This window comes from Epithele typhae (assembly GCF_022376455.1).
Source record: "Epithele typhae strain CBS 203.58 chromosome Unknown BXZ73scaffold_58, whole genome shotgun sequence".
Lineage (NCBI taxonomy): Eukaryota > Fungi > Basidiomycota > Agaricomycetes > Polyporales > Epitheliaceae > Epithele > Epithele typhae.
Genome location: NW_025954249.1, coordinates 63,663 through 74,507, shown reverse-complemented (window position 1 = coordinate 74,507; position 10,845 = coordinate 63,663). Strand labels below are relative to the sequence as shown.

Here is a 10,845-nt window from a genome sequence, read left to right as displayed (position 1 = left end):
AGGCGAACATGCGACAGTGGTGGGGACGACTCATACGACAGTACCTGCGTTGGAGGCGATACGCGGCCAGAGATCCGCCTAGTGAGGGGACGGTTGAGAGGACGCAAGCAAAGACAACGCGACAAGACTCACGCATTCTTTTGCGACCGGGCCAGTGATGGCGGAACCCTTCATCTCGCCCTTGGGGTTGACAATTACACCGGCGTTGTCCTGGGCACTTGTCAACGGGAGACGAGAGCCATAGAGAGACGACGTACCTCGAAGTAGAGGAAGACACCGTCTCGCCGACGCCATGCCTTGCGCTGGCGAACGACAACGGCGGCATCGCTGAAAGGCGCAGAGCGAACAAATGTCAGCGTTTTCGCTCTACGCGCAACCCAGTCGCGCCCCGTCTGTATCTCGCCCTTCCTCCACGCCACATCTGTTATCCAATCATGTACCGTCCACCTCGCCCTCCGGCGGCGCCCTCTGTTCGCCATGCTCCCTTCCCGCCAATAATGCTAAAGGGCAGAGAGACTCACTCTTCTTCCTCAACTCGGGCTTTCCCTTCTTGACGGACGCGACGACCATGTCGCCGACACCGGCGTCGGGGAGACGGTTCAGGCGCGAGCCGGTGCCGAACGCCTCGATAACGAAGAGCGACTTGGCGCCGCTGTTGTCCGCGCAGTTGAGCACGGCGCCGTGGGGAGACCCATGGTCATCCGGAACTTGTTGCCAGAGGCACCTCCGCCTGCCGTCGCCGATTTCGAGAGCGGGTTCGTTAGGACATCGTGGGCGGCGTGCCGTGGTGGGTCGGGGAGTGAACAGGGTTGCATGGGTGGGCAGGGAGGGCGCGCATGGGCAGACGGAAGGGGGGAGATGAGTGGGGCAAAGTCAGTTTCCCCGCATCCTACGGACGATGGAGAATACGAACCTGTGGGCCGGAAGACACGCAGTCAGCATCTCATCCATACACGCACGACGGAGGGGGACGTACCGCGTTGAGCCATTTTTTGCTTGAGGGACTTGCTGTTTGCTGGGGTTGCTCGACGGTCTACTGCAATCCACCACCAAGGCTCCCGGTCGGCAGTCGCCGGTGGTACTGTACAGTTCTCAGCCACCTTCCAAGCCACATGATAAACGCCGTTGTATCCGCGCCTAATGTAGGGCTGCGTGGGCGCCTCAATTGCGTCATGGCCGTCACTACGCGTGAAGACGCTTGCCGTTCAAGTTTACTTATTCATCTGATGCCGGTGGAGAACGCGCAGGCACTCGCTGACGGGCCAAACACACACGGCTAGTTTTGTGAGCCTCACTTGCAGTGCGAAGTGGCAACTGCTGGCAGGCAGCAATGTGGTGGGAACACGATACGCTCACGCGGCGATGTTTTACAACTCTAAAAGTACATATGCGACAAGTTTGGAATCATGCTACCTCCCCATATAATGCCTCTCAGCGATGACCACACATTGCAGGACCTCGTCTACGCCGCACGGCACTTGAAACGAATCGCCTCGGCCGCGGACTTGACCTTAAGGGGCGCGACCTTCGGCGCACCGATCTTCTCAGCAACACGGTCGGAGAGATCCTGGGACACGGCGGCGAAGACGGCGACTGCAACGATGTATCCATAAGCACTGGTTTCTCTTTCAAAAGCAACAAAACACGTACGCTGGCGGGCCTTGACCTCGGCGCTCTTCGCATTCCCAAGGTGAACCGAGAAGTTGTACACAAGGTGCTCGCGGTCCGTGTCGTTGAAGACCTTGGTCCACAGCGCGCGGGGCTGCTCGAAGTCGAGCTCGGTGATCTCGCTCAGGTCCGCCTGCGCGGACCCAAGGAAGATCTCGTGGTCGACGCTCTCGTACACCTTCGGCTTGTACGCGAGCGGGACGATACTGCTCTGATAGTTCGGGCGGGCGCCCTGCGAGTTGAACGCCATCGCGCCGTCCCGCTGGAAGTTCGCGACTGGCGCGACCGGCGCGTTGATGGGCAGCTGGTTGTAGTTCACCCCCAGGCGGTGCCGGTGCGTGTCCGGGTACGAGAACAGGCGGGACTGGAGACCGGGTCCGCGGAGGGCTCGATGCCGGGCACGAGGTGCGAGGGCGAGAAGGCGGCTTGCTCGATCTCGGCGAAGTAGTTGTCCGTGTTCTTGTTCAGCACGATCTTGCCCACGGGCCGGAGGGGGAACTCGGAGTGCGGCCAGATTTTGGTGAGGTCGAGGATGTTGTACCGGAACTTCTCCGCCTGCTCGGGCGTCATAGTCTGCACGTAGACGGTCCAGGACGGGAAGTCGCCCTTCTCGATGTCCTCGAAGAGAAGCTGAATGCCAACGTCAGGGTTTTCGCCCGACATCTTGCCGGCTTCCTGGTCGGTGTACGTCTTGCAGCCACCGTCCTTGCGGATGTGGACCTGAGTGTAGTGGAACTGGCCCTTCTCGTTCACCCACTTGAAGGTGTGGCCGGAGTAGCCGTGCATGTGGTGGTAGCCGACGGGAGTGCCGCGGTCAGAGAAGAGGATCATGACCTGGTGGATGGACTCCGGGTTTTGGAGAGATAGTCCTGCACACGAACCATCAGATGTAGGTATATGTGCTCGAGCCGTACTGCGACTCACCCAGAACATGTCCGCATCCTTGAGGTGCGTCTGCGGGTCACGCTTCTGGGTGTGGATGAAGTGGGGGAACTTGGCCGGGTCGCGGATGAAGAAGACGGGGGTGTTGTTGAACACCCAATCGAGGTTGCCCTCCTCGGTCTTGATCTTGATCGCGAAACCTGCAGTCCCAAACGTCGCTCAGCAGACGCGCGGTGGGCAAGCAATCACGAGTGCGCACCTCGGGGATCGCGAGCGGAGTCCGCGGAACCCGACTCGCCACCGACGGTGGAGAAACGGATGGTGAGTGGCGACTTCTTGCCGATGGTGTTGAAGAGCGCGGCGCAGGACAGGTCCTTGACGTCATGGGTGACCTCGAAGAAGCCGTGGGCACCGGCACCCTTGGCGTGCACGACACGCTCTGGAGGAGACGGGGAGGGATAGGCGCGATAAGCACATCTAACCACCCGGCGCACGCGGCAAGGCACGGTACTCACCCGGGATGCGCTCGCGGTCGAAGTGGGCGAGGAGATCGATGTGGTGGAAGTCTGATCAGCGCGGATCAGCCATCCATCGCGTGCATGGGGTCAATAGCACAGCGGGGTTGTGGGGGTGGGGTGCGCGGGAGGGTGTATGCGTACCTTGGAGGAGCAGAGGGCCGATCTTGCCGACGCGCTGGGCAGCGTACGGATGCGCGACGGGGGCGCCCGACGAGGTGGTGTAGGTCGCGTTGTCCTTCGTGCTGAAGACAGCCTGGGACGGCATGATTGCTCAGGTGCGGGGGAGGAGATGGGCGGAAGGAGAGAGTCGAGGGGAGAGACAGCTCGGGTGGGAGCGGGAGGGTTGGGGGAACGCAGCTATTTGTACTTGCGCAGACATGCTTGGGGAGCAACGAGGGCTTGTGCGGAGGGGCCACTGGCCTGGGCTCCACCGCCGCCACGGGCGTGCCCATGGGCGACCGCTCGCGCGAAGCACGTCAGCAGGTTCCGGAACCTGGCGATGCTCGCGCGCGAGGGGGCCGCCGCTGGGTAAGAGACCCAAACAGACGTGACTGCTTCCCCCGCACGTGCCGTGAATCAGCGGCCTCTCTCTGTCCGTGCGTTTGTCATTGGGGCCCGCCGATTCGACCCCGTCCGAGGCTCTCCGCCGATCGTCCTGGTGCGCCCGCCACTACGTCTATGACGCCATCGCGCCCGTCGCGGTGCATCCTCTGCGCCCGACACTGGCTAAGCTCGCAGGTCGGGCGTGACTTGCTGAGTGCTTCTGCAGGCCGCGTAATCAGCCTCGTGCGGATGAACTCTGGGGCGGTCGAGGGGCGCGGGGGGCTGCGCGCAGGCCTTCGAGAAGGCGGAGAGCGACCATGGCCAGCCCCGCGCAACCCTGCCCGCCCCGCACAATCACACAAGCCGGCGAACGGTTGGTAGCTCACAGGGTGAAGTCAGAGTCCCGTGTCCTGACCAGATGACAGTCCCGCCACCGCCCTTGACCAGATCTGCCCGCCCAGTGATCACGTTCATCTCCCCATCTCCATTTTCCCCCGCGTCCCCAGCTCGCGCCTCGGACGCCTGCGTGTGATGTGGGTTCTCTCCCGACCGTCCCATCCTATCTCTCCCGACCCAGGCCCATCTTCGCCCGGCCCGGCTCCTAGCTCGTCCTGGGTCTTCTTAATTCAGTAACCTCTGAGACCCGTGAACACCCTGCAATGTCTCTCCAGCAGGTGGGAGCGCAGAAGTCGGGCCGTCTATTCGCCATTCTGCCACGTTCACATTGAAGACGTCCATGTGAGAACAAGCTCCGTCTTCTCACCATCGTACCTTCTTCCAGCGCGCGCAGCTATCGGATGAACTGAACGCCATATCGATCTTCGTAGTGGACATGTATACCCTACTATCCTCGTGAGAACCATTCACCCACACGGCCACGACCGTCGGAATCGCACCTGAGAATCCTTCACGACAGCCGGCGGAGAACCCGCACTGACGTTCTCCCAAACTTATCGGCCACTTCAGAGGGCATCTCCCTCCCGTTGTCTGATGCACGTCGCGAACTGGCTTACCCTGCCGTCCTCTTACGTTGTCCGCGCGGACAACAATCGAAACGGATGGTCCAGAACAAGGTCCAGATATGCTGTAAAAATAGACAAAGCGAAGGGCCAGTACACGACCTTTGTGATCCGGGTTCCCCATCGAATGTACAGTCCTAGCCTGCAGGCACTCCGGTCAGTACCCCAAATCCTCTCAGCCACACTAACAACTCACCCAATCCCCTTGCCTTGCTGTTGCTGTTGCGGGCACAGCCTACTCCGCCGCAAGCTCGAGCTTCATCTTCGCGATGGCCTGCGCGGGGTTGAGACCCTTCGGGCATGTGCGCGAGCAGTTGAAGATCGTGTGGCAGCGGTACAGGCTCAACTCGTTTTGCATCTTCTCCTTGCGCTGCGCCGTGTACGTGTCCTGCGAGCCCCGCCACGTTAGGATGCATCCGAGGGAGCGGGAGACGGGGACGTACGCGAGAGTCGGCCATCCAACGGTAGGCAGCCATGAGGGTCGCAGGGCCGAGGTACTCGTCCTGGTTCCACCAGTAGCTGGGGCACGATGTCGAGCAGCACGCGCACAGGATGCACTCGTACATGCTACGACACGGTGCAGAAGTGCGTCAGTAAGCAGCGAAGGGTTGGAAACACAACCACGTGAGGGAAGGGGGATCACGAATACGAGTCGTGACGTATCGGCGAAAACGTATATAAACAGGGCCAAGAGAGGGAAACTACGCACCCATCCAGCTTCTTCCGGTCCTCTATCGACTGCAGGAACTCACGGCCCTCCGGTGGGTTGTCGTTCTGGAGGTAAGGCTCGATCGACTTATACTGCTTGTAGAACTGGGTCAGGTCCGGCACGAGGTCCTTGACGATGTACACTGTTCCACCAAAACGTCAGCACCGACTGGTCCGAGCACCCTGCGCCAACCCAACACGCCATAACAGCAATGGAGGTTGCATGGGACAGAGAGTGCACGTACTGTGCGGGAGCGGGTAGATCTTCGTGTCCTTCGCACCGCGGTCGATCCTGCACAGGCACGCCAGCGTGTTCTGGCCGTCGATGTTCATCGCGCACGAGCCGCAGATGCCCTCGCGGCACGAGCGGCGGAACGTGAGCGTCGGGTCGAGCTCGTTCTTGATCTTGATGAGCGCGTCGAGGATCTATCGTGCGCCGACGTGTCCCGCGCAAATAGGGGACGGAGCATCCGAGTGGACGTGGTACGAGGGTGCGTAGACATGCGGAAAGAGGCGGCGTGAGCACGGTGTGCACGCGACGGAGGAAAGCGGGCGAGACTGACCATAGGGCCGCACTGGTTGAGGTCGACCATGTACGACTGCAGAGTCGGCTTCGACGACGGCTCGTCGGGGTTCTGCGCACCCCCGACCACATCAGTCAGCTCTCTCGGGCTCACGCACAGGAGCCAGACACCTAACGCACCCAGCGGTAGATCTTGAACTCCTTGTTCAGCACTGGCTTCTGGAGGGGCGTCGCCTGCGCGCGTGCGGCGGACGAGGCGAAGCCCCGCACGGCCGAGCGCCTCAGTGTCCCGGTGCGGACGGCAGCAGCAGCGAGACTCTGCATCGTGTCGCTGTTGGTCGGATGAGGGTGAGGAAAGGAGTGAAGGAGGAAGAGAGAGCGGAGGTCGCCGCAGGGTCACCTTGCGCTTTGCACCGTGATTGCGCCGGCGAGTCCGCCAGCGCTGGCGGGCCTCCCCGCACTCCAACGGGCCCGTCGGCCGCGTTGCTCCGAGCCAATCATGCGCTTGCGATTTCCCGGACCGACGGAAACCCGATGGGTAGGCGCCCATCGTGGTGCGCATGCATACCAACTCTATGCAGCATTGCAGAGACAGCAAATCCGACCTGAGGAGCCCGTGAGCAGGGTGAAGCACACATGTGTTTCCGTAGAGGCGATGGATGTCCGGGGGATTATATTCCTACAATAAATGCATACTGTATCATGCCGCTCGTAATGGAGATGGGAAGGAGAAAACATGCGCTGCAAATATCCGAGCCGACGGAACAACGAGCTAACATAAGAGCACAGAAGAGCATCTAAACGCGTCCCAAGTACAATAAGATGAAGATTTACACGTCAGTTTCGCTGTGCGACAACGGACAATCGGCAATGGGTACAGCGGATAGCAGACGGAAGGGAGGTGGACGTTGGCAGAGGGGCTGGTAACGACTGCGGAACAAGGGAAAGGAAGGGACAGAGATTGGTATTGGAGGGAGTGAGACGCCTCGCGTGTAAATGCTACGGGAGGGCTGTCCAGGGTGTACTCAAGATGTAGTAGCGTGGATGGAAGGACTGTGAGCAAATGCAGATAAGAGGCATAACAAGGTGAGGATCAGATTCACCGCTTCCGTTTGCCGTGGAGGCCAGCATCGCCTGCGTGCCCGCTTCCGTCGCTAGAGCCTCCCTCGACCTCGACGTCGCCCTCACCAGGGTGCGTAACTGGGGACGCCGAACTCTCCCTGCCGTTCATCCCGTCACCAAAAACCTGCTCAACGGCAAGCATAGAGCTACTCTCCGGAAGAGGTGGCAGCGCAAACGTCTTCCATCTCCGCGTCGATGTCCTCGGCGACTTCATCATGCCCCAGATGACCATTCGCACTCGCACCAGGAACCGGGGGAGCCCGCCGTCGCGACGCTCCCAGTCTGTTTGCACCGGCGTCGGCTTCAACCTCGGTTTCCGCACCAACATCTCGGTCGTGGCCACGCTCGCGGCTACTTGCGTCGCCCGTGTTTGGCCGGTCCCCAGCGATAGTGCCTGCAATAGCGATCGCGGCGACATCCGCAAGAGAAGCCGTGTCGAGTTCGGGATCGATCTCGACCTCAACGTCCTCCTCGAGGTTGGCAAACGTGCGGCACAGCGGGCACGAGAATGCGGGATGGTGGTTTTCCAGGAGTGGGCGAATGCACTTGTAGTGGAAGGCGTGGGAGCAGGGGGCGATGAACAGCGCCTGATGGATGGTGACGCTGAAAAGGCCTGTTGAATCCGCATACAGCACCGATTGCGGAGCAGAGACAGGGACGGCGGATCGCTTGGGATCAGCACGATCCAGGGCAACAAGAGGCCAAACGATACGCACAAATGCAGCAGTCGGGAAGGGATGACTTGGCGGCCGCTTTCTTGCCCTTTGGGGCCCCTGCCACCGCAGCCCCTGCGAGCGGGAGGGCGATCGACTTGAGTTGTTTGAGGGCATTCACGCTACGTGACGATCAGCAACTTTGGCAAAAATTCGGAGAGGACTTCCAGGAAGACTCACTTGAAAGGATTGCTGTGGTTCTGCCACTCACGTCCGACTTCGATCTTTATCTTGACGCACTTGTAGATGTCCTCCGTACCGCCCTGGTAGTCCACTCCGAGTTGCAGCATATCTCCATCCTTGATCTCGTGCGCCCGAGATTCGTTGTTCGCAGTTGAGAGCCGGACGTGGTTGAGGAACGTGCCGCTCGAGGACTTGGTGTCGCGAATGAAAAATCGCCACCAGACTCGACCCATATCTCCGCATGCGCACGGGACACGACCTTGCTCTTGAAGGCGAGCTTGTTGGAGCCGATCGCGTTCGCGGCTGCGATGCCCATGCCCGAGCGGTCCGTAAAGCGGCCGATGCGCAGCGGGGCGTCGCCCTCGCGGACGTCGCGCGATATGGGGTCGAAGCGAAGCGAGCGGCGTGAGTCGAGGTGGGGGACCAACCTGATGCGGTGGGCGGGGCCTGTGCCCGCTGAGGCGGCCGTCGAGCCTGCAGGGCCGGTGACCGTGCGGGCGACGGCGACGGCGGGGGCGTGCGAGGAGTTTCCGGCGGCGAGGGTGCCTGCGGAGCGGCGTCTGCGGAGCATTTGAGAAAAGCCGGCGGCGGCGTTGGACTGGGAGGGGGCGGACTGGAGGTTTGAAGAAGCTGCTGCTGGGCGGCGGCGGTGGCCAGAGGGATTGTTGTCGAGGCCGGCGGAGGGAGGAGGGGAGTCGCGGGTCTGAGGGTCGTGGTGTGTGGTTGGAGAGGGATGTGACTGGGAGGTGCCGCGAGGTCTGCCGCGCAAGAAAGAGCCAAGGATAGACTGCCTGGCGGCAGTGGAGGAGTCGCCAATGGTCAACGGGTCCATCGAAGGGGCCGGGGCTAGTGCAGACGACGTCCTGGATCCGCTCGTCGTGGTCGTCGTCGAGAAAGACTGAGCTGGACGTCAATCGGGCCCTGTCTGTTTGGCGCCGTCAGCCGCTTCAGGCTTGCCGCCGCCCCTTGCCACTCCGACCACGGCTCCCTCTCCGGCGCTGCCCCTTTGGCCCCGCCTCGCCCCCCACCTCCTGTCCACAGCCGTCTCAATTGCCACTGTCGCCCCCCACTGCCCACGGCACGCCTGCCGCACGCTCCCGGAAGTCGCGATATCACTGTCAGGCTCCTCGCTCTCACACTATCACACTTACAAGTCATCATTCATCGGACTCGGGAGTTATCGCGCCCCGGTTCTTCGTCCCAGTCCATGTTCATCTATCCGTGTCACGTATGTACCCTCTCTTGGCTCGAAGCCAAGCCCTGCGATCTTCTCGATGACTGCAAGCGGTCTGCAGCAGATGATTGGACCGTATGCCGTACCATCACGAGCGACCACCTGCTTTTGCGCGAGCAACGTTCCTGAGAAGTTCCTCAATAATCGCGTCCTTGCCGACCTGCCGACGGCGTGCATCCATTGTCGCCTGTCGTGCTGCGCCGATCGCCTCTGGGCACGAGCATGTCGCGCGATGACCGCTTTCCTATGCTCCTTTTGGCTGTTTACTGCCACCGAGATAGTTGCCTCCGGGCTCTTTTGTCCAGCGGTCGCGGTCGCGGTAGCCTTGGCGCGCGATGCACAGTACATACTCCGACGGTGTGGTATGTCTTCATTTCTTCTCAGAGCCTCGTGGAGCCCTACGACATCGGGCAGCAAAACAGGCGCCCGTCGGTTGCCTTATGATTGAGCTCAGTAGCATCTCAAGTACTATCCAAACCCTTCTAACCTACTTTGCCGGCTCTTTCGTAGTCCCCTAGACGCACATCACATCTTTCCTACCTCTTTTGGTGTGAAGCAGCCCAAATGCGACGGCCCATGACGCAATAAGTCTGGTGTTCCTCCGAGAAGGGAAAAATGAACGGGTACGCGTAGTGAGCGCAAATGGTGGGCTTCAAGTGCACGATAATATTGTGTAAGTTTACTGTGTTGCTAACGCACCTCTTAGATCATTGCTAATGGCGGTCGTATGCAACGATCTCACGAGCAAGCTTCAGTGCCATCCGGGAACTCACAGACGTGTACTTACGTGAGGCGCTATGACAATCAAATAACCGTAGTAAACCGTGGGCCCTCGAGCGTAGAGCGTAACACCTCTCCGAGATGCGGCGCAGTACCTTACATCGACTTGCAACAAATCTCTGAGACACCTCGACCCCTGCCCTGAAGGCCCGACTACCCGCGTTTCTCCTGAAGTCCCCACCAGCAGAAGTAACCCGCGGGAGACTTCACCCGAATGGATGCCGCTGACCTGAAGTGACTTCTGGAGGTGGTTCCCCGGAATCGGTGAGCTGCGGCTGCCTGTGAAGAGCGAGGCTGACCGACCGAACGAACAGACGCACGCCGCAGTGTCCAAATCTATAAGAAGCCCTCCCAGACGGCTGGTTCATCTTCATCCTCGACCACCCCTTCGACCGCCGTCATCCTCAAGGTGAGTCTCCTCCCTCCCTCCCTCTGTTCGCTTCTAAGTCTCCTCCCCTCAAGCTCAGGAGTCAGTCACACGCCGCGCCCCACCGAAGACTCACGCGCTCGCGTCGACCCGCCAAACGTGCTGCTCTCGACGGGGTTCAGGTTCCGGCTTCAAGTCGTCCACATGTGCGAAAGGCTCGCTGCTCCGGTGTCGGGCAGGGACATCAAGAGCGAGATTGTGGCTCAGGTACGCGTGCAAGTCTGACCCCACCGAACGAAGCCGAAGAGGCCCGACGACGATTGAGCCTCGCGACGGTGACCGCACGACCTCACGAAAAGGTAGGCCCGAGGGAAGCGGGCGCGGCTGACGCGGCCCGTCCGGGTGCAGACCTTTTCGTGGTCCTCGGGATAAGTACCTCCGGCGCGCGCGCCGGACGGGAAACCAACATGCACCTTAATATTCTGCTCGTTCTGTCGTCATACTTGATTTTCATCAGCATTCGCTCGTAGTCTCGACGCCACAATATGTGAAATGTGTTGTACTTCAGCGAACTGGACAGACTGC

At 60.8% G+C, this 10,845-nt stretch overlaps 4 protein-coding genes across 4 annotated transcripts; all 4 read right to left on the bottom strand.

Annotated features, from left to right (window-relative positions):
* Positions 1-30: 30 nt before the first annotated feature.
* On the bottom strand, positions 31-701 carry BXZ73DRAFT_92059 (60S ribosomal protein L17/L23; the record flags this gene model as incomplete). Its single annotated transcript, XM_048026224.1, has 5 exons — positions 31-78; positions 133-210; positions 258-327; positions 518-652; positions 676-701. The coding sequence occupies 5 exons, from the start codon at positions 699-701 to the stop codon at positions 31-33; spliced, it is 357 nt and encodes a 118-aa protein (XP_047874207.1).
* Positions 702-1,462: 761 nt separating this feature from the next.
* On the bottom strand, positions 1,463-3,333 carry BXZ73DRAFT_92058 (catalase; the record flags this gene model as incomplete). The annotated part of the gene is made up of 7 exons (XM_048026223.1): positions 1,463-1,593; positions 1,651-1,972; positions 2,041-2,514; positions 2,593-2,750; positions 2,810-2,989; positions 3,066-3,116; positions 3,210-3,333. The coding sequence occupies 7 exons, from the start codon at positions 3,331-3,333 to the stop codon at positions 1,463-1,465; spliced, it is 1,440 nt and encodes a 479-aa protein (XP_047874206.1).
* A 1,532-nt stretch (positions 3,334-4,865) lies between these two features.
* On the bottom strand, positions 4,866-6,185 carry BXZ73DRAFT_92057 (succinate dehydrogenase iron-sulfur subunit; the record flags this gene model as incomplete). The annotated part of the gene is made up of 6 exons (XM_048026222.1): positions 4,866-5,018; positions 5,074-5,197; positions 5,340-5,481; positions 5,584-5,764; positions 5,902-5,973; positions 6,042-6,185. The coding sequence occupies 6 exons, from the start codon at positions 6,183-6,185 to the stop codon at positions 4,866-4,868; spliced, it is 816 nt and encodes a 271-aa protein (XP_047874205.1).
* A 775-nt stretch (positions 6,186-6,960) lies between these two features.
* On the bottom strand, positions 6,961-9,294 carry BXZ73DRAFT_92056 (SMAD/FHA domain-containing protein; the record flags this gene model as incomplete). Its single annotated transcript, XM_048026221.1, has 7 exons — positions 6,961-7,161; positions 7,193-7,284; positions 7,306-7,651; positions 7,764-7,818; positions 7,877-8,070; positions 8,109-8,425; positions 9,270-9,294. 7 exons carry the CDS (start codon positions 9,292-9,294, stop codon positions 6,961-6,963), a joined length of 1,230 nt encoding a protein of 409 aa, XP_047874204.1.
* Positions 9,295-10,845: the final 1,551 nt, after the last annotated feature.